The sequence below is a fragment of the Dermacentor silvarum genome, chromosome 2 (genome assembly GCF_013339745.2).
Source record: "Dermacentor silvarum isolate Dsil-2018 chromosome 2, BIME_Dsil_1.4, whole genome shotgun sequence".
Lineage (NCBI taxonomy): Eukaryota > Metazoa > Arthropoda > Arachnida > Ixodida > Ixodidae > Dermacentor > Dermacentor silvarum.
In genome coordinates this window covers 24,741,979-24,765,822 of record NC_051155.1, presented here as the reverse complement: position 1 = coordinate 24,765,822, position 23,844 = coordinate 24,741,979, and the positions used below count along the sequence as shown (strand labels likewise).

The window sequence follows — 23,844 nt, the reverse complement described above, 5'->3', positions numbered from 1 at the left end:
TTGCACTGAGTCATATTCACCAAAAATCTACTTGCCGAGCTTGCTTTGACTCATATTCACTAAAATTATACTTGGATCAGCTTTCCCCGACTACCACATGACAATATTCACTAAAAGTTTACTCAACTGAGCTTGCTCTTACTCGTATTCACCAAAATTCTACTCAGTCAGGCTGAAACGAACTCAGACTCACGGTTAGTTCGAAGTCTTAGTGAGCCGACGTTTGAGTGAGTTCACCGTGCTATGTATACATTACATTGTGTGACCTGTGCGGTGAATAAGCAAACATTGTCTATGAGTACGTGTTGCATCGGGTGAAATAAGGACAACTGTAAACACTGCAGTTAGTTTTCTAGAGTTCAACTGACCGTTGCGTGAAAGCTTCGCCTCATGTCGATTCAAGCAAGTGCATTGGATCTGCATCATATTTTTTGCCAATCCTGCTGTCTGTCCTAACCATTACTGGGTGGCCACATTTTGTACATTTCAACACAAAGTTTAATAAATGACTGTAGTGCAATATATTAAAAAAAAGATGCTTGCATCACTGCACGTATAACAATCAGAACATGACACAAACACATGCACATAAGATGCACACAAATGATAAATACATAAACAGATGGAATCAGCTAGCCACCACCTATTGAAAAAAAGAAAAAGCCCAGGACTACGTATAACCATTCCGCTTGCCAGGTACATGGGCTATAGGAGAAACACACGTGCAACCTAGCAGTTACCTCGAGGTAGCAGCTATGGATGCTTTTGCATTCGCAGCTGGCCACTCAACCACTCAAGTGTGTTCAGTGTGCACTTGTACTTAGGCACCCTTTTTATTGTCTGTATCTCAAAAATTTCATGTGGCTCCTCAAAATTTTGAGAATGTTTGGATTCTGAGGCTTGCAAAGGTAAATATTTTTATTCCATTTTCGTTCAAGGTGAAGGCTCATACAAAAGATTAGAGATATTGTCAGTGCCCCTCACTTTCTCTCAGAACATAAGTGGTCTGTTATTGAGATTCTAGCAGCTTTTCAACAGCAAGAAAGGGAATCAGCTTCCCCTGTTTTCAGCATTGGGTTAATGCAGGCAATTCAGGGAGGCATAAAGTTTTGCTAATACAATAGGTTCGGGAATACCAGATTAGACTGTACCTTGAAACTTTCCTTGCACTTTCTTATTTTGGTGAAATAACCCAGTTTTAAATGGCTCCAGTTAGCATACTGTAACATTGGTCTAATATAGGTTAAGTACATGACTAGCTTAACAGACTGGGATGCTGGCTTTCATTTCCAGGAGAGGAATCATAGCACCTGCTCCAGTTGCATATGTTTTTGGTTATCAGGGGTATTCAGCCTCACTTTAAGGATAACGTGCTGAAGCAGGTAGAAGCACACGCATTCCATTAGCGGATAGTTTCGATAGCTTCATACCTTACACTTGCCACCATGAATACAAAATTTTAGCGTTCGATTTTGTTATTAAACAAACAAACGTACTCCTAACAAGGTATTTTAATGTTAGCCGTGTGGCTACGCGGCTGCGCTAAGTACTGCAGCATATAACTTAAGCTTCTTGATACAGATTCACAGCACGCTAACAGCGCAAGAAACAGGACGAGAAAATAAACGACGCCCATGTCTGCCAGAATGATACGATACTACGTACAGAAGTGACTGCAGCTCCTAAAAATAAATGTGGTGTCGGCTTTTACGCCTTTCGAAATATTCAGAGAGCACTTGTATGAATAATTTCAGCACAGGCGCCGAGACGGACGAGCCAGGCTGGCGCTAAGATAAACGTTCACAACACAAATTCAATTGCACGTTCAGTAATTACACACAGATCATTTGCGGCTTTGTTCAGGGGCAGACGTGAGCTTTTGGGTTGGTGCTTGCTGCTAAGTTTGGTGCAAGAATATTGCTAGGAGCAGGAACCACTAATTCGCAATCACGAGCAATACACACACATCCGTTTTTCAGAAGCTGACGTTAATCACGGGTAGCGCGAGGGTCTCTGCGTTGACATGACGACTCCGCCGAATCCCGAATATTGCATATGCGATGACAACAGCTATAAGGGCTTGTTGATAGGTCCTCTTGTAATTTGTTTAACCGCAGGTAGAAAGACACAGGCATAAAACACACACAGAGACAGCACACAACGCTGAACGACCACCTGCGAACAGCTGTTTACGTCCGCCATTTCTCCTCGTATTGAACTTCACAAACCGCTGTTGCGCACTCCAAAACAAACTAAACTTTGAAGCGCTTTTAAATTACAAAAAGCACGTATTATTTGGTCCTAATAAAGAGAGGTCAATTATATTATAACGCGCACGTCTTTTTCATTACATTAAACGAATTTATGCGGCATGTGCGACAAAATCTGGCAGCAAGCAACCCTGGGCGTCGCATAATCGCATTGGTGACATCGCACCATGTGAAATGGCCGTTGCGAATTTCGCATCTGCGAAAATCGCAGCTGCGAAAATCGCAGTGCAAAATCGCACCATGTGAAACAGCCTTTAGGGGTTACGATGTAGTCACCGTCTGGAACGGGCGGAACGGGTGAAACACCTATGTAGGAAACGGCAAGGTGAGGGAGGCGAATATGCTCTGTGGAACATAGCCGGATCGGAGCACTATCGGGGGGATCAATAGCAACAGGTAGAGCGAGTTGCACAACACCAGCAGAACAGTCTATCAAGGCGGAATGGGCTGAGAGAAAGTCAAGTCCCAGGATTAGGTCGTGAGGGCAGTGTTCGAGGACATAGAATAAAACAGAAGTATGATGATCGGCGACACTCACACGAGCTGGACACATGCCAATAACGGCCGGCGTTCCCCCGTCGGCGACTCGGAGCACAGGCGACAGGGCAGGAGTGAGGACTTTCTTGAGACGATGGCGAAGCTGAGCACTCATCACAGACACATGCGCGCCAGTGTCAATCAGAGCCGTAACAGGTACACCATCCACGTTCACTTTGATGAGGTTCCGATGTGTGGGCAGGGTCAGAAGAGGATTTTGGCGTCGGGTCGGTATAGCAGCATCACCTCTAGGTGCTGCACCCGTTAGTTTTCCGAAAGCGTGCGCCGGAAGGAGCTTGGGGACGGTGACCGACGCGATGGGGGCGAGCGGGAGAAGCGGCGATGTGGCGAAGGAGAGCGGCTAGAACGGGTGGGCCGAGAAGTGTTGCCAGGAGTTACTGGTTGCGTGTGCGGTGGGAAGCGAGAAGTAGCACGAGGAGGACGGTCGGATGGGAGATATAGCCAAGGGGTCAAATTCCATGAAGAGCGGCAGTGACGTGAAATATGACCGATACGGCCACAAGTGAAGCATATTGGCCTGTCGTCTGGAGTGCACCAGTCAGCCGGGTTGCGATACCGCGGAGGGGCATTCACGTTTCGAGGGCGCATGGCAGAGGTGGACGAAACGTAGTCAGGCCGATTAATGGAGCAGACGTTGGTCAAGCCAACGTTGGCCAATTCCTGGCGTACGACGGTCTGGATCAGGGAAACGGTGGCTGGGCAATTGTCGGAGCCAAGGGTTGGGGTTGGCATAGGAGATGCGGCTTCGATTTCACGCCGGATGATGTGGACGATGTCATCAGAGCGATTGGGCGTAGGCAGACTGCGGAGGTCTTCGCAGGTGGATGTAGCAGCCGTGTTGGGGAGGCCGGGAAATGGGTGGGCAATGCGACGGCTCTTGGCCTCTTCAAATCGCCGGCATTCGGTAAGGATGGCTTGTACAGTAGAACAATCCTTAAACACAAGGAGGTGAAAGGCATCATCTGCTATGCCCTTAATGACATGTGCCACTTTATCAGTTTCGGACATCCTCGGATCCACCTTGCGGCACAGAGCGAGCACGTCTTGAATGTATGTGAGGTAGGACTCGGTGCACGTCTGGACACGCGAAGCGAGGTCTTTTTGAGCGGCGCGCTGACGTCCAACAGGCCTGCCAAACAAATCCGTGAGCTTCTGTTTACAAATGTCCCAGGTGGTAAGTTCTTCCTCGTGGGTCTGAAACCAGACGCGTGCCGTCCCCGCGAGATAGAATATCAAATTAGCCAGCATGGCGGTCTGGTTCCAGTGGTTGCTCTTGCTCACCCGCTCATAAAGTTGAAGCCAATCTTCAACATCCGTGTTGTCAGTGCCGGAAAAGGAGCCGGGGTCACGCGGTTGTGCCAGAATGACGGTTGGCATGGGGGCCGACGAGCCCGAAGCATCCTCGCCTTGAGCTGGCATGGTAGATGCAGCCAAGGAGCGCCCGCTGCGTAAATCCGTCTTGTCCTTGAGCCCGCACCTCCACCAAAAATGTTACGGGGAAAAGAAGCAAGAAATATATTTACACTGTATTTACAAGTATGGCAGCGGCTGACAAGATCATAGCTCGCGAAGTCCAGAGCGTCGTCTTCTTCAAGTCATGACCAAACGTCTTCTTCGTCGCTCTGTAACAGTATCATCGAGCTTTTACTGTACCTCTATCACACGAGCACGCAAACACTCTTTTACACACGCGGTCTTTTACCAAGCTGAAAGACTTTTGAATGAAGAGGTGTTGCGCAGCAGACACACGGCGCCGACGATCTCCTTTTAGTGTTTCCTTCTGGACACACCACCGAAAGCGTGGCGCTAGTGTTCGAAACACTATCGGCCAAAAAAACTTATTTATCTCAAAATACAAAGCGAGAACTTATTGTTTCCACGTTTTTCAATTAAATTTAACATAAGAAACGTTAATATAAAGATTTGTTATAGTAGTTTAAAGAGCGTCATCACGTGACATCCCCAGCCCGTTCGACCTGCTTTCGAGAGTACAGAAGAAAATGAGCATTACTGGGTTTACTACATCTTCTGCGAGACATAAAATTATTTTTCATGATGAGCCTAGGCGACAGAAAATTACGCATTCGATTATTTTGTTTAATATACGATAATTGCTAGTGCCCACTGGTTTCGAGGCTACTCCTTTTCGGCTGTAAAGGAGATCGGCGAACTCCTCTTCCAGAAAAGACCACTTCTGAAAAAGAGATTGCTCCCTGTTGTGTGTCTGCGGGTGAAACTCTTTTTCGAGAGAAGTCTTTTTGCTCAAAAGACTTTCGAGTGCTCGTGTGACAGGGGTATTATATACTCATCTTCACGTGTGCAGTCGTCAGAGCGGTTCATCTGGAGCTTGTCACTAGTCTTACTTACGACAAATTCCTGCTAGCATTTAAACGATTTGTGGCACGACAAGGAATTTGTAAGATTGTATACGTATTTTCCGGGCTATAAGTCGCACCTTTGTATAAGTCGCACCCCCCTCAAAACGGCCATTTTTTGAAAAAAAGAAAACGTATATAAGTCGCACCGGTGTATAAGACTTACGCAGCTGTTCGTTCGGTAAGCGATTTAAAAACTTGTTGAGGATCAGGTCGCGAGAAAGTGTGACGAAAAATACACGCTTGCAGCGGTCGCCGCCTCTCCACGTATACCGCGGTAGGCAGCGCTGACACGCGTGCGAGCGCCTTCCAATGTCTAGACAATACTTTACAAAAGTATTTTATTCTGATAGCATGAACAGTGCAAATGATGGCTTACATCACGGCGTTCAGTCAAAGCCATCGAAGTCGTCCTCCTCCGAGTCGCTGACAAACAATGCAGCTACTTCTGGTTGCAGTTCGGCTGGCACATCACTGTCGTCTTCTGACTCGCTAGTATCCAACTCAACATCGCAATCAGCCGTGAACGGGATTAACCCAGCCTTTTGAAACCCTGAAACAATGGTTTTCTCAGAAACTGAGTTCCATGCCTCACTAACCCATTTGGCCACTTCTCCATAGTCCGCGCGCCGCATGCGCCCTGTTTTGTGAAGCTATGCTCCCCCTCCGACATCCAGGTCTCCCACAAACGTCGCAGAACCGCTTTAAAACTGCGGTTCACAGAAATGTCGAGTGGCTGAAGCATCTTCGTCATGCCGCCAGGTATGATGACTGGGGTGCAGTTCTTCGAACTTATCTTTTTCTTGATGATATCGGTGATATGCGCCCGCTTACTGTCCATCACTAGCATTCCTGGCGTCCCGTGAAAGAATCCATCGGGTCGACGTGAAAAACAACGGTCAAGCCACACACCCATAATTTCTTGGTCCATCCATCCCTTTGTATTCGCCTGAACCACCACAGCGGGAGGAAAAGAGTCCTTTGGCAACGTTTTTCGTTTAAAAATCAGCATGGGAGGCAGCTTTGTGCCATCTGCACAACAGGTGAGAACAACGGTGAAGTGAGACTTCTCATGGCCTGTTGTCCTCGTACCCCGTAACAGTTTTTTCACCTTTCTCGGCGACGCTTCTCCCAAGTGGAATATCAAAAGTCAGCGGGACTTCATCCATGTTGACGATGTGGCTTGCGCCAACATTCTTCTCAATTTCCTCCCTCAAGAATGAGCTGAAGTTGTCAAGCTGTGCCTGAAAGTCGTCGGGCAGCTTCTGGCACATTGACGTTCGAGCTCTCATGACCAGCTTATTCCGCCGCATAAAGCGGAACCACCACGATGGACCACCCTCGAAGCCAGCAGCATTGGTCTATTAGACCCCAGCAACAGGTTGCCAGGGTCTTCGCCTTCAAACGCAGCTGCACTGTCGACAGCCCTCTGCCTTCGGCTCATTGTTGCAATACCCACGTACGCAGACGATGCTTGAGATCCGGCCAACGTGCCTTCATGCCGCGGTTCGCTTTCTTCGTTGATTTCATTGTCCAGAGCACATCGGACGCTCTGCGCCACACCCGGATCATTTTCTCGCTGACTTGGAATTCCCTCCCTGCTGCTCAGTTTCCACACACCACTGCAAGTTCAACTGCACGCAGCTTGAATCTCGTGTCGTAACTTCGCCGACATTGTTTCGCACGTGGCGCCATGTTTAGCGAGGCTGCGAAGACACACGAAAAGTGCACAGCAACAACAGCAATGAAGTGGCTGATGTTGATGTTGATGCGGCTTCACCGTTTAGAACGGGCGGGCGCTAGTGCATGGTAACTAGTAACAAGAATTAAAACAGTAAAATAACAGTGTGACTAAAGAAAAGAAGCAAAAAAAAACAACTGCTGTGCACAGCAGAAGGCGACGTGCAGTGGAGCGTCATTTGATGTCCGCTCGATAAGGGGCGGGGCTATCGCATCCAATCCGATTTTGACTGTATATAAGTCGCACCGTTATATAAGATGCATCCACGAAAAATTCAGAAGAAAAACGCGTCTTATATGCCGGAAAGTACAGTATTCTGACAACACCAAGACATTTAGAAAGGCCTCAAGGGAGATCCAGCGACCTTATTAATTAATGAAATCACACGAAGTACAATGGTATTTCAGAAGTCACAGGATTGTTTGGAAATTTATCACCGAACAAGCTCCCTGGTGGGGAGGATTCTGGGAACGACTCATTAGATCTGTGAAGTCTACATTGAAGAAAACACTGGGAAATAATTTCTTTAACTATGAAGAACTTTCCACCACGCTCTATGAAGTTGAAGCGATGATAAATTCACGACCGATAACATTTGTGTATGCAGAAGCCTCTGAACGAACGCCGCTTACGCCAAGTCATTTCCTCATAGGCCAAAGATTGACTATGCTTCCTCCAGACTTGTCAAGCCCAGCATCAAAAGAGACACCGTCATCACGTGAATTACTTCAACGAAGATGGAAACACAGAGAACATGTCTTAAACAATCTCTGGAACCGGTGGCGACGAGAGTACCTCCAAGAACTTCGGTCAGCTCACATTAATGAAACTAGACACTCAGAATCAGTGAAGCTTGGAGACATAGTGTTACGAAGGTATGGGTTTATTTACAGGTGATGATAGATGAGAACACATGAAGGGAGCAGCCAAAGGCGAAAACCAGTCCGGTACGATCAACCGCCCAGTTCAAGCACGTGCTCCACGCCATCTCTTTGTCTTCTTCTAACCTCCGCGCATTGCCGCTACAATAGTACTGATAAAAGAATTAAACTCGCCAAGACAATTGTTGAAGATGGGACAAGTGGCAGAATTATTTCCGGGCAGCGACGGCAAAGTTCGCTCATGCAAAGTGCGCACTTCTGGTGGCAACACGTTGCGGAGACCGATACAGAGGCTGTATCACCTAGAATCTGCTGGACAAGCTCCGTCTTGAAAAGAAGCAAGCACACGCAAATTGTTCGGCCGGGAGCTGTTGAAAATTATGCTCCGAAAAAGACGAGAAGACGACGAAGTCAGAAGCGAGCATGAACATGAGCGGGCGCCCGCATTTCTTAATTTTTTCGCAAGCATCGAATAAACAAGACGTTCTCTACTTCGGCTCCGCTTGCTGGTTTTTCAACAATCGCAGACCCTATGATTTCCTTTAATGCATTCATTCAAGAAGTAGCACCTCATTCACCAAATCTAATATGCATGGGTGATTTTAATGTCCCCGATATACACTGGCCGTCGTTATCTCTGTTAGGCCATGATTCCCTACTGTACAGAGAAGCATTGAACTTTTCACTGACTACCGGCTTAAAGCAAATAGTCAGTGACGCCACAAGAGGCACGGCGATATTTTAGATCTTGTCTTTTTTAGCCCTATGGTCTGCGATTATGGTTACGAATGTTCTGTTGTTGAAGGTATATCAGATCATAAAGCGGTATTTGCATCCATTTCTTGTCCTGTTCCGAGAACCCGATATATTTATTCTACTTACCGCGATATGAGCCATGCTGATGTGGGTATAATTGATGCACTTAGCGCTTCCTTTAGCCAGTTTGAAGCGATTAGTCTTTTTGACCATGTCGATACTATAACTACATTTTTTAGTGATTTAGTTACCTTGTGCATCACGCGTTTTGTACCATTAAAAACAAAAAAGACGAATTCAGAGCTGCTTTGGATCACACGGGAAATTTTGCACCTATCGCGACGACTTGGACGCTTGCGACGTTCTAAACGTACTGGTGATTCTGTTCTTACTGCACAATTCATTGCTCTTAAGAAGGAACTTCGAAGCAAAACTAATGCTGCTCGGGATTTTTACTTCCAGGTAACACTTCCAAGTTTGCTTACAAATAATCCACGTAAATTTTGGAGCTCTGTTCTGCAAAAGGAATCCGCCACTGATACTTTTGAAATAAACAACACAGTTACAAGTGATACTGCTATGATTGCAAACGCATTTAATATTTACTTTAAAGCTGTTTTTACGCCTTATAACTCCGTTGTTCCTCCTTTTATAGAGCCGACGCATAGTTCTATTGATGACATTGTTGTTTCGAACCAGGGTGTGCTGAATTTGATTTTGAAGCTTGATCCGAAAAAGAAAGGTAGTCCCGACAATATAGATAATGCATTACTCATTGGATACTCTTTATGGACTAGTCGATAATTAACTGTTATTTTTCAGAAATGTCTCTCGACGTCTGTTGTCCCTTTTGCCTGGAAATCGGCTAAAATTCTTGCACTATTCAAATCCGGGAATAAGCAGTCCTTGCTGAACTACAGACCCATTTCTACCACATCTCATTCTTGTAAAATACTCGAACACATAATTTACAAACATATCATTGAATTTTTAGAGTCCAATAATGTTTTATCGGATGCTCAACACGGTTTTCGGCGCGGATTTAGCACCACAACCCAGCTCAGTGAATTCACCCATGACATCATCCAGGCCCTTGATGCAGGTAATCAAATTGATGCAATATTTATAGATTTTTCAAAAGCTTTTGACACTGCGTCACACTCCAAACTGTTGAAAAAGCTCACTGTTATTCTTAACAACCAAGCATTAGTTAACTGGATTTCTTCTTTTTTATCCAATCGATCACAGTACGCACTCTTTGGGTCTTCTCAATCCTCCACTTGCAGTGTAACGTCTGGCGCACCTCAAGGTTCAATATTAGGTCCGCTTCTGTTTTTTATTTTCATAAATGATCTGCCAAGCACTATTTCTGTTAAAATCTGCATGTACGCAGATGATTGCGTTTTATACCATACAGTTAAAACTCCTCATGATCCGCATTATCCTTACTCCACATTATCCTTAATGATTCATTTGTATCATTTCAATCATGGTGTGAGACTAGGCAGATGCAAATCAATTTCCAAAAAACTGTATCTATGTCATTTACCAAACATTCTTTTCCTTCTCGATTTCGCTATTCGTTTAAAGGCTGCCCTCTAGGAAATGTTTCACAGTATAAATATCTAGGTCTTCTATTCACTCAGGAGTGATCGTGGTCGCATCACATCGAACTCAAGTGCAACCGTGTGCTTAGAAGGTTAGGCTACTTGCAACGCACATTACATTCAGCCCCACTTAGCACACGACTCCTCAGTTACAAAACGCTGGTTCGTCCAATACTGGAGTATGGCTCTGTCGTATGGAACCCGCACAAAATATCTGACATCAAGAAAATTGAATCTGTCCAAAAGAAAGCTGTACGCTTCATTTATCGTCGCTTTGATAGGTATTTCTCACCCAGTTCCCATCTTCTCAGTCTTCAACTTACCAGTCTCTCTTCCCGTCGTCACGTCGAATCTTTGAAGTTTCTTTATATTCTAACTCCCCACGATTCCCCCTACTTAGCAAATACATCACACCCGCTAGACCTACAACCACCAGACATCACCATGAGTTGAAAATTACCACTTTTTCACCATTGTACCGATGCGTTTAAATACAGTTTTTTTGTCCGCACTATAGAACTGTGGAATGATCTGCCTGGTTACGCAAGATCGTTACCACTCGATGAATTTTTATTGTATATTATTAATCACTGATGTTCAGTGCTCTTTGTTATGCTTTTCTACGTATTGTATTCCCCCACTCCTGCGATAGCCCTTCGAGGCTGCAGTATGTTGAAATAAATATGCTTTACCACATAACATGAATGTATTGCGGGGAAGCTGACTTTAAAAACTATGACGAAACTTACTTTAGGAAACCGGCCACCATTATGCAACACATATTAGACCCTTGCCCACTTTTCTTGCTACTAAATTGGGTATCCATTTGATTAACACTTTGTTTAGGAGCTTTATGGTCAGTTCTACGTTAGTTTTCCCACTTTGGACACGTAAAAAGTGGGTGTGCGCATGATTAGGCGGGGGTTCGACTCAGGCATAAACCGATGGTGTGTTCTGGCATTTGTTCTGCAACTTATACCCCTGTCACACGGGCTTTTGAGCAAAAAGACTTCTCCTGAAAAAATGTTTCGCCCGCCGACACACGACAGGGAGCGATCTCTTTTTCAGAAGCGGTCTTTTCTGGAAGAGGAGTTCGCCGATCTCCTTTACGGCCAAAAAGGAGTAGCCTCGAAACCAGTGGGCACAAGCAATTGTCGTATATTAAACAAAATAATCAAATGCAGAATTTTCTGTCGCCTAGGCTCATCATAAAAAACAATTTTATGTCTCGCAGAAGGTGTAGTAAACCCAGTAATGCTCATTTTCTTCTGTACTCTCGTAAGCAGGTCGAACGGGCTGGGGATGTCACGTGATGACGCTCTTTAAACTACTATAATAAATCATTATATTAACGTTTCTTACGTTAAATTTAATTGAAAAACCTGTAAACAATAAGTGTTCGCTTTATATTTTGAGATAAATAAGTTTTTTCGGCCGATATTGTTTCGAACGCTAGTGCCACGCTTTCGGTAGTGTGTCCAGAAGGAAACACTAAAAGGAGATCGTCGGCGCCGTGTCTGCTGCGCAACACCTCTTCATTCAAAAGTCTTTCAGCTTGGTAAAAGACCGCTTGTGTAAAAGAGTTTTTGCGTGCTCGTGTGACAGAGGTATTAGTCTATTCGATCCACTGGATAAGTCTATCAATTTCGTCGGTTGGTCAAATTAACAGAAGCCGACTGCATACGCTCTTGCAACAAAATTAATGGAATACCAACTTGACAAATCAGCCATCTTTCCTTGAACACAACATAGTTGGGTAACCATCTTCTCAACATCACAGCTATTGCTTGCAATGCCGAACAATGTCAGTACTGTGTTAATTTCTTTCCTAAAGCATATATCGCCATTTACATGTATGTGATGTGCGGGATATGAAATGCAGTACCCCCTTGTCATATTCATGTGCATGCAGCTATAAAAAAGAACAAAGATTTTGTTCACTTAACGCTGGCAGACACTGTGTACCTTATATTTTTATACATAAAAGCTTTCACCTGAGCCTTAAGTGAAAATGAGGTCTATACCACCATATTCACATATTAATACTACTAATAATAAGATATATGTTCACCACCTGCTCGAAAAAGGTAGGCAGCATTCATTAGTTTTGTAAAATGCGCATTTTTATTATCCTTTACGAAAGGGCAAACTTCAGGGTGAAATCTGGCTTAACTCTTTCAGACGCTGTGTACACAAGTGTGTACACCAAGACAGTGCATCAACAGCAAAAGCACCGATGAAAGTACTGATATTTAAAATATGTTGCATAGATCTTGAAACAGTTATGATTAGAATTGTGGTGCAATTTTTGATAACATGTGGAAAATATTTTAGTAAAATAAATGGGAAGGTAGACTTTTGGGTGTTTTAGCTTGGTGTCAGTATGTTGTATGTAGTGGGTTCACTTCTTTTAATGCTTTTCACAATGTCATGTACCAGGTTTTATTTTCAAGCAACTGGATAAGTGTTGTTCAAGCTTTGCAATGCACGAAATAGTTGATGTTCTCATATTTGATGTTCCCGAGGTGAGTCTTCGCGTGGAGTTCACATACTGTAAACTTGACAAAACTCACTAAAGATTGAAAATTCTTAATTTTTTCTGCAGCTGTAGAGTTTCTATGATGCTGAAGATGCAAGAAACGTGATGAAAGTAAGTTTTGAATCAACAGGATAAAGTGGCCTCTGAAAGGGTTAACCAAATTTTCTAAAATATTGGTTGAGGTGCAAAAATCGGAAATTATCAGGTTTTACTGTAAAAAGAAGGACCCTAATCATATTTAGGTTTGACTATAATGAACACTGCTCATATTAAGAACAGCGAAGGCATTGTAAACAAGTGAGTGCACAAAATTAAGGAATTAACACCTACTGTAAAGAATATAAGAACTAATAAAATGGTGCTAGTTACATACATTTAGTTATTTATTTATTTATTTATTTATTTATTTGTACATACTGCAGCCCTATAACAGGGCTATTGCAGGAGTGGGTTAATACAGGGGTGAACAAAAAAAAGTGAAACTGAACAAGGAATCTTACAACATTAGCAAATTCAAATATTAGTAGAACACGTAAAGCACTGAAAAATTATTTTCTTCAATACAGAAAGCAGCGAAACACTGAAATGCATACACAAAGCATAAATAAAACGTAACTCAAGCAGTTACACACGCTGCTTTTCATAAAGAGCACTTTCGAATTCGCTTATCGGGAGTGAACGAAGACAGCTAGGTAAGGAATTCCATACTTCTATAGTGCGGGGAAAGAAGCTGTACTTGAAAGTATTTGTACGGGCATAGAAAGGGAAAAGATTCAGCTCGTGGAAGTTATGTGACGAAGAAGGTTTGGCGAAAGATAAGCAAACTGTGTTCGAAGTACGATAGAACGTGTTAATTATGTTGTGCAAAAATTTTAAAGATTTCACGTCACGACGCACAGAAAGTAATGTTAGGTTCAGAGAAGGGAGGGCAGATGATGGTGAAAAATAGCGGTCATACCGGCGAAAAATGAAGCGGACGGCTTTCTTTTGAACTGCTTCTAGTTTGATTATGTTGTTTTGGTTATGGGGTGACCACACTGTGGCGCCATAATCGATAATGGGGCGGACAAGTGTTTTATACATTAAGAGTTTAGTATCCTTTGGAGCCTTCTGCATAGTATTACGTAAATATCCAAGTTTTTTTAATGCCTTAGAACATGTTTGATCAATGTGTGCAGACCATGAGACATTGTGAGTAAATGTTACGCCAAGGTATTTATATTGTCGAACTCTGGTTAAAGATGATCCATTCAAGGAATATGTCGCAATTACTGGCGCTGCTCTTTTTGTGAAGGTCAAAACAACGTTTTTTTTAAATTAATATTCATTTTCCATTTTTCGCACCAAGCACCGAAGGATGCAAAGGAATCGTTTAGTCGCTTATGATTAGACGCAGAATCAATCACATCGTATAAGACGCAATCGTCGGCATAAAGACGAATGCTGGAAGAAACATTTTTTGGTAGGTCGTTCACATAAATTAAAAACAATAAAGGACCCAGGACTGACCCTTGATGAACCCCAGAACTTACCTTAAGAATTGATGACCTTGTGGAACTGAAGTCCACGTATTGGGACCGGTCAGAAAGGAAACTAGCAATCCAGTCGACCAGACGGGAATTCTTTAGTACGGCATTTAATTTTTGCAAGAGGTGAGAATGAAGTACTGAATCGAACGCTTTAGAAAAATCTATAAAGATAGCGTCAATCTGTTTACCGAGATCTAATTGATAAGCAATGTCATGGGTGAATTCGGTTAATTGTGTGATAGTGCTGAAACCACGTCTAAAGCCATGCTGTACATTAGTTAGAATATTATTTGACTCAAGGAAATCGATGATGTGTTTGTAAATAATATGTTCCAGCATTTTGCACGAGTGAGAAGTTAAAGAAATTGGTCTGTAATTTGTTAGGTCTGTCTTGTCTTTATAAATATAATAAATAATGAATAGTATTAGATTGCTCACAGAAGTCAGTGATATGAGCAGAACTTAAACTTTTACGGTCAGGAATTCAAGATAAATCAGTATACGTCAGTTTCCTTTTTGCAGATTGCTACAAGAAAGCGGCAATCATTGCCGAGCAGTAGAGCACCTCGGCTGCCGTGTACCCATCAAGGCCAAGTGGGGCCCCCAACACACACCTGCATTGAGCCGCTCTCGGTCAGCTTTGAGCCGACTCAGGTTGCTGGCAGTGGCCACAAGCTGATCCTGCAGTTCCCGCTGCTCTCGGTGACATCGCTTGGCTTCGGCTGCCAGTTTCTCCTGCAACAGAGTGTCGGATAGAGGAAGTAGCATGGCTCATTCATTCCACACAGCCTAGAGCCACAGGCTGGGTGCTGGGCCCGATTGCACGTAGCTGAAGAGATGCAGTGACCACCCTTCACACCTCTTCGTAATTCCAGTCTTCTTAAAAGTAGCGCAAATACTCGAATATACAAATATGAATCGAATAATAAATGTTTGAATAATTAAATTCACAAATCAAATATATACTATTCGGCTTATCGAATATTTGGTACATTCGATGAAAGATCAGGCTATCATCTGTGCCTTGATGTGCACAAACATTTCACAGTGCACGGTCTCTGTCGGTACAAGGTTTGTCCTGGCGGACAGGACCGATCAAAATGGTAATGCGATGCAGGCAGAGGGAACAGCCACAAACATGGCTAATATGGAATGCGCAAAAGCTTGTGGGAAGATCGGGCCATTTGGCCACCGGAAGGCATACAGGTAGTATCGAATATGCATGTTCATGGGCACAGATTCGTGCAGTTCGGAGATTTTTGTCCACGCACGAGCAGAACAGCGACGAACTGGCTGTGCGTGCTCACGGTAGCTGCTCGCTGTTTGCTCACATAGCAACACTGCCTAGCACTTTGGGCCTAATCAGTTTGCTTCGTTGGGTGTCGGCAATTAAAGTTAAATTTGGTGTCAAATCGACTCGGATCTTATCGCAACTGCACAACACTCGGAAATTAAACAAACCACCTTGCGAACGAAAGCGAGTACAGTATAGGGGATGGCCCCAGCGGCTGCCATCGTTCAATACACCGTTACCAGCCTCTCGTTCCCGACATGGCATGAAGGAAGAAGACCTACTACACTTGACTCAGGCCCTTATTGTCAGTAGAGTCACGTACGCGACATTTTATCTCAACCTAACATCAACAGAAAATGCCCAAGTAAACATGTTACTGCTGTAAGCAAACAAACAAGCCCTCGGCCTTCCTCCAGGCACAGGAACAACGAAACTTCTATTCCTGGGTATCCACAACACCTTAGAAGAACTAATTGAAGAACACCGACATGCGCAAATCACACGCCTCAACCTCACTAGAACAGGGAGAGCAACACTTCGAAGGTTGCAATACCCCGTGGCGACAACCAGCAATCAAGAAATACTCCGCAAGTCCCTACACGAGCAAATAATGGTGGCCCCTGTTCCGTGTAACATGCACCCAGAATATTACTTAAGCAGTAGAAAAGCACAAGCCAAAACAATAGAACAAAGATACAGCACTCTCTCCACTGCTTGCTGGACAGATGCGGCCAAGTCCTCAAATGGGGAGGGCATGTTAATCAGCGTGGCAGCACACAGACAGCAGGAACTGGTATCCGCCTCCGTTCGTACGCAGAACGTCGCCGCAGCAGAAGAGGCCACCATTGCCCTCACCATCTCAGCATAGAGAAAGGATGAGGAAATATATATTCTTGCAGATTGTCAGTCAGCATGTTGAGCCTACACGAACGGCCATCTACATAAAGTAGCATGCGATATTCTCAACCACCTCAACGAAATATGTCGCACCACGATAATCTGGATACCAGGACACGAAGCTGTCAGTGGAAACCATTGTGCACACACGACAGCCCGAGGTCACTGCAACCGGGCACTGCAAGCGACGCCAGAAGACCCAAGTCCAGAAACACTACACACTTACTACGATATACTTTAGCACTACCACCTTTCGAGAAGAATGATGCTGGCACCGCATCCATCACTAACCAGAGCTGAAGCGACGGCCTGGAGGCATCTCTAGACCAACACCTATCCTCACCTCACGGAAGGACGCCATGGGCGTCGAGATGAGTGGACGTCTCCGCATCGGCTCCGCCTTCTGATATGCTTTTTGCCGGTATACTGTGTGAAATCTTCCCTAATTTTATCACCAACGTTTTCGCTGAGTCTAGGGGAACACCCGGATACCGGTTTTGGCCCGGGCCACCCAGATTTTCTTCTTTTTTCGACCAACGTTACGCCTCACTCGCTAGGCCTTGAGTAGGCTGAACACGACTACGTACTCCTGCGCCGGCGCGTCCCGCTGCGGCGCCAATATCATGCCTGAGGCCATGGTGGAGGGAGAACCAATCACTCAAGAGGAAGCCAGCACGCTTGGCTGGATCGAAGCAATTCGACGTCAAGCAACATCTTCAACTACTACCACCAGCAAGCCAGCCGGCGCCCGCATTGGCGCCCTGCGAACCGGAGCTGCGACGAGGGTTGCAGCCGCCAGCCGGCTCCCCCCGCTGCCAACGGATCATCACCATGTCATCGTCCGCCCTGGAGGTGGACTCGATGTGCGTAAGTGCAAGAAGCTTAAGTTCTTACAAGCTCTATTATTCGCTGCACGACTCCCGCCAATGGCGGCAGAGAAAGATATCGTTTGCACTAACGACACGCAGAATATCTTTGTGATCAGCACGTCGAGCTTACAAACGGCCGAAGCGTACGCTAAAGTACGAGAAATTGTTCTCCTGGAGCGAGCACATCCAGTATCCGCTTACGTAGTCGCATCTGGCACCACCAGCCGAGGCGTAGTCCAAGGCGTCGACGCTGACCTTCCGGACTCGGAGCTACAACGCCTGTTCATCTCATCACACAACCCCACATTAATGGGGTACGACGAATCAAGGATACAACCACCATCATCCTTCTCTTCGACGGACTTAAAGTCCCCAACTATGTGCGCTGCGGTATGCTTCTGCTGTGTTGCACGCTCTACAAGCGACAGATCGACACCTGCCACAACTGTGGCCGAGTCGGGCATCGACAAGACGTCTGCCCTACCCCATCTGAGAAAGTCTGTAAACACTGCGGTATCAAACCCACCGGACCCGACCATGTGTGCGTGACACCCAAGTGCGCGTTGTGCGGCCAGGCCCATATTACAGGCGACCGCACATGCCGAAGCCGCTATCAAATCCCTTACGTTGTTCGACGTCGACACCGCCGCAGACGCCGGCGCAACAACACCCAACAGACCCAAGGAGGCTCGGCCAAGCAACAGCCGACGCCCAAGCAACCAGCCCCGAGTCAACCGACGAACACCTGCCTACCACCACCAAGAGTCCGACTGCAACAACTACCTGGGCCGACCGAGTCGCCGGTAAAGGTGAGACTCGCGGTTCCGCGCGGTCGGGTAACTTGCCACAGCATGAGAAAGATGAGATTCAAGAGCTCAAATGTGAGCTAGCGTTTCTGCGCAAAGGAAACGCAGAATTCAAAGCACTTATTCGAAACCTGCAGCAGCCGAGAGAACGCATTGTCGAGGCACCGACGCCCGCCGCTCCGGCCGTTGAACCCGCCCCCACTACCTCGTCGAACGCCAATCGCACCGCGAAGCGTCGCGCGGCCGAGGACCCGGCCGACGAGCCGGCTACTATGTCTAACTTCATGGAGGCACTTGCCCGCCTCCGCGCAGACATTGCGGCAGACCGAGCTGCCGATATGACCCCACACACCCTCCAGCTCACCGAGCTCCACGCGCGGTTACAAATATTAGAAGGACAGCACGCGGCGGTTCGTGCGCCAACCCCTATGCAGTAATCATGGCTAATACAAACAATCTTGTAATTTTGGCAATGTAATTGCTTCAGCTTTCCCAAGCGGTAGGCAGCTTTGCAACAATTCATTCAATCTAGTGCCAATCGGCCTGCCGTAATTCTCTTACAAGAAACGCTAACCGCCGACCCCGTTTTGCGTGCCTATTGCACCGAGGCGGACCATCGAGCGGGAACGTGAGGGATAGCGACGCTCATCTCCAAGAAGTGCGCGTATGTTCGCCACGAGCTCCGCCCCGATCTCAAAGACGAACACATTATAATATAGTTAATCCCAAACTCAAAGCTTAAACAGTCAGTCTTTATTCTCAACATATATAGTACACCCAAAAACACGCAAACTACATTTGAGGTCCTCTTTCAGCGCGCGAACAAAATTGCAGAGGACCACATGCTCATAATCGCGGGAGACTTTAATGCCACGCATCCAGACTTTGGGTACCGTGGCTCTTCCCGTAAGGGCACTGCCCTGGTATCACAAATGCACACACATAGACTCATGCTCCAAACAGATCCCACTTCAGCCACACGGGTAGGTAACTCGGTCACGCGCGATAGCACCCCAGACCTCACGATGGTTAGGCACGCGGGACAACCCCCGTGGACTAACCTAGGTGAGAATCTGGGTAGTGATCATTACATTATACAGACTATCGTAAACGTCTCTACAAACAAAATTAGACAGTTTCCCATTACGGACTGGAATCGTTTTCGAGAACTCAGGAAACGCGACGACACTCACTACGAAACCCTCGCAGAACTCCTCGCACAACTCAAAGAGGACGTTGCAAATTAGACTCAGGACGTTGAAACTTAACTGGAGGTCGAGCGCATGGATAATCAGCTAGCACACCTGCTCGAAGCTAAAAAATCACTGCAAGCGAAATGGCGCACGCAAAAGCTCAATGGTAACCTTCGTAAAAAGATAGCTGAACTCAATCATCAAATCGAGGCACATTGTCGTCTAGAGCGTCAACACTGGGACGAAGTGTGTAACTTGATTGATGGTCAAATGAGAAATGGGGCCAAATGGAACCATCGAAAGCATCCCAACAACTCACGATAGACAGGCTAATCCACAAACTAAAATCTCGGGTAAGACCTACACTCAAATCACCGACAAGCTAGCAGCGCGTTAACTCAGTACCGAACCTAGCTCCCCATCCGATTACCCGCCTGCCCCGGACACTACGGAGGAGGATCCGATCCCCCTTTACTTGCGCCGAGGTTAAGGCGGTCCTCTCCGAACTCAACTGCCGCTCGGCCCCGGGTCCCGACGGCATACAGAATAAACTTCTTAAAAATTTCGCCGAGGGGGACATAGAATTTCTCACCGAGCACATTAACAAAATCTGGGAGACAGGTAACATCCCGCCTGCATGGCGCGAGGCAACCGTCATACTTATCCCTAAGCCGGGTAAACCCTTAGCGCTAGGCTCACTTCGTCCCATCTCGCTCACGTCCTGCGTGGGTAAGGTGGCCGAACACGTAATCCTCAAGCGAGTCACGAAATTCGTAGAGGAGCGTCAGATTCTACCGATCAACCAAATTGGCTTTCGCCCGTCCATGTCCACGCAGGACGTAATGCTGATGCTGAAATACGAGCTCATGGATAAGATCACCAGAGACACTAGAGCCATCCTAGCGCTCGACCTCGAGAAGGCGTTCGACCGCGTAAACCACTCTCACATCCTCGACTCGATTCGACAGGCAGGATTAGGTAAGCGTTTCTACAACTACGTTAGTTCGTTCCTACGCGACAGGACAGCTACAATACAACTCGGCTCGATGGGCTCGAGCAGTTCAACCTGGGACCGAGGGGCACACCCCAAGGGGCCGTGATCTCTCCGTTCCTGTTCAACCTCTCCATGCGCGCTCTGTCGCGACAACTCTCACAGATCGAAGGCATCAGTAACGCCTTCTACGCAGACGATATCACCGTCTGGAGTACGAGCGGCACTGACGGCCATATCGAGGAGCGACTGCAAAAAGCGGTCAACACGGTACAAACGTTCTTACGGCAGGCCGGTCTCTCGCTATTGGCAGAGAAATCAGAATTACTACTCTACCGCCCGAAAGAGCGCAGAGACGCATACGCGGAAATCAACGGTACACCGATCCCCACGGTGGACCAAGTTCACATTCTAGGCATGGCCATTCAAGCCAACGACGCCAGTGTCACTTACATTTCCAAGAAGGCCGAAGCAATGGCTAAATTAATTAACACAGTAGCTAACAAGCGCGGGGGACTGTCTGAGGAGAATCTCCGCAGACTGTTCCACGCATTCCTCATGAGCCACATCAACTATGTGGCTCCCGCCCACCTGTGGCAAAAAGGAGATGTACGCTGTCTCGACGTGATCATCCGCCGGTGCGTTAAACAGGTGCTCGGGTTACCGGGCAGCACCCGCACGACCAAGCTCAACGAGCTAGGCATTCATAATACATTGAACGAAATCGTAGAAGCTCAAAAAATCTCTCAAATTGTAAGGCTGTCTTCCACTGAAGCTGGGCGACGATTACTAGCACACCTCGGGGTCCAATCTCCCGTAACCCAAGAAAGCTCGCGACAGCTCCCCGAAAAGCTGCGCTCAAAATTTACAGTACAGTGGAATCTCGACGATACGATCACGGCTAATACAAATTTCCGGATGATACGAATTTTTCTGTGGTCCCGGCTGAGCCCCATTACTTTGCAACGTGTTAGAGAATGGTTGTTACGAATCGATTTTCGACCCGCGTCGGTTGATACGAATAAACGCCGCCCCACCAACGGCCACGAAAAAGAACAGCGCGTAGTCATGCGCTTTCTCCCTTTCTCTTTTGGTGCGGAGGCGCGGATGCCGCACCAGACCGGACAGCGCGGAGGCCCGACTGGGCGCGAAGAGTTTGACGCGGTGGCGCTTTTCTTGCTTTTGCGCGTGGCCACCGCAGCGAGCGAAGGTTCGTGCGGCCTATCGCTTCAACGGAAACTGAGCGGCGTAAGCACAGTGCATACAAAGGTCAGAGCCATGTGGAAATCGCTTTCAAGATACGGTGCGTGCGACAACCCTGACAGCCGGCACAGGCGCAAAGTACAAGAACGCATTTGTGACGGAAGTCGCGTTTGCTCTCCGCTGTGTGTTCGCTCTCCGTGCGTGAAGGCGCGCTTTCACTCGCACATACGGCGCGCGGTGACGATTTTATCGCCCTTGGACTCATGCTCCACGTCTCATGCTCCTCCTCCGCATCGCCTTCGTTGATATCCTCTCCCGTCGGTGGGCGCACCTCGTTGAGAAGCGTGCTCGCTACCGCCCTTGTAGGCGAGATTTTCCAGCGGAAGCCGCATTATAACCGGTATTTCGTCTCACGCAGTTGCACTGTAAGTGGTATGCGTATACATGGAGTTCTATGGGAGGGTAAACGGGAGTCGAAAAAGGCCGCGTTGTAGCCAGTTCTGCGCTATAAACAGTTACGTTATAAGTGATCTATACTGTAAATGCTTTTTACGTGCGCGTGCCTGAGTGAGTTCACCTCCGACGTTTTAATTTAGCTAGTTTTAATTGTGTTTCGATGATACGAATTTTGGATAATACGAATATTTTTTGTGACCCCGTGAGATTCGTATCATCGAGATTTCACTGTATTCCCGATACCCCGTAACATGCATCCCACACATAACATGGGGAGACGTCAGGCACGGGCGCGAGCCCTACTCAGTACCGCAGCCGCCATGGAGGATAACGTGGCCTTCGTAGACGCAGCGCAGTATGGATATATGGACCACTTTGTCTCGGTAGTAACAAGATTCAAAGGCGAACACTTGTCGTCTATGACTTTATTAAATTCAAACGCTTATGGTGCCGAGCAGGTCGCTGTGGCACTAGCTCTCACTGCCACCGACCGCACCGCCATTTACACAGATTCGCGCGCAACTGCACGGGCCTTCATGACGGGCTCGGTTTGTCGGGAAGCCGCGCGCGTTCTCTGTGCTGCCAATTGGTCAGACAAAAAGCAAATCATCTGGTTCCCGGCACACGTTGGCCGACACGTACACGGAACCATCCTTAATGCCAACGAGTTGGCTCATTCCCGGGCGTGAGGTCCCACATTCCACGCCAGGGAGAACCACTCGGAGGCTGAGGACGTTACTAGGTACTTCAGAGATCCGTTGTTAACCTTTAATGAAATCTGCAAACATTACCAGTTGGAGCGGCGGAAGTACCCACTCCCGCACCCACACTTAAACAGAGCTCAGTCTATCACTCTATGTCTGTTACAGACGGAGGCGTATGCATCGCCTCTAAAATGTTCTAAATACATGGATGGCATAGAGCCGGGGTGCCCGCGCTGTGGCCACCCCAAATGTACCTTACAACACATGCTATGGCAATGCCCTACGTTGCGCGAGAGCAGCGAGTCTCCCTCTACGGAGGCGGACTGGAACAATCTTCTCACTAGCCAAGACAAAAGAGACCAGCTTAGGGCCATCCAGAGGGCCCACGACATGGCCGTGGAGTTTAACCTCCCCGTCCCGTCGTGGGAGTGGCCCACCGGTGTCACCCCCTAACGAGGGTCGAGCGCCGCCTCCGGATAATAATAAAGTTCTTTGCCTGCCTGCCTGCCTCACCTCATGCTCCTCCACGCAATGTACCCCACCCTTTATCAACCCCTTTGTCCGTTCTGTACAGAGCGAGCTACACTCTACCACACCACATGGGCATGCCAAAAAATACCCAATAACTCCCCCAACCGAAACGCAGCGCACGAACAGTGAGAGATAGTCCTGACCAGCTCGGCACTGGAGGATCAGCGAAAGCTGATCGCCAGAGCCGAAAGTGCTGCCACCGCCGCTGGGGCACTGAATTAAAGGCTCCACACACCACAGGGATCCACCCCTCTCCGTGCCCCATCAAAATAAACTTAGTTTTGTCTCTCTCTCTCTCTCTCGTTCCCGATGCTATTCATAGATGCACATTGCAGTCTGTTTTCATCTCTTCAAGCAACCCATAACAAGATTAGCTTTGGATTTACACGACGGGCGCGAAAATGTCATGTGACGAAAGCACTGACCACCCAGAGGTAGACAAATGACATTTGCACATACGGCAAACGGACGTGGAAAAAGCGAGATGAGAAAATTTAGGCAGGCATCATGCAAACTTGCTGTTGTCCTCCCGATTTCAGAACCTTCGACAGGCACCAAACGAAGCTGAATTCGACAATGAGAAGATGCCTGCTCTTTACCATTACCACTGGCCGCAATATACCCGCGCAGCGCTTATGATGGCT

General features: G+C 46.9%; 1 protein-coding gene across 5 annotated transcripts in view; it reads right to left on the bottom strand.

Moving 5' to 3' along the window:
• Positions 1–23,844, bottom strand: part of LOC119439931 (rootletin-like) — a 289,750-nt gene that overhangs the window by 101,385 nt on the left and 164,521 nt on the right. For all 5 annotated transcript variants that reach the window (XM_049661195.1, XM_037704895.2, XM_049661198.1 and 2 more), the window contains one exon: positions 14,871–14,991. In XM_049661195.1, the coding sequence (XP_049517152.1) occupies positions 14,871–14,991 (121 nt within the window). The remainder of the gene's footprint in view (positions 1–14,870; positions 14,992–23,844) is intronic.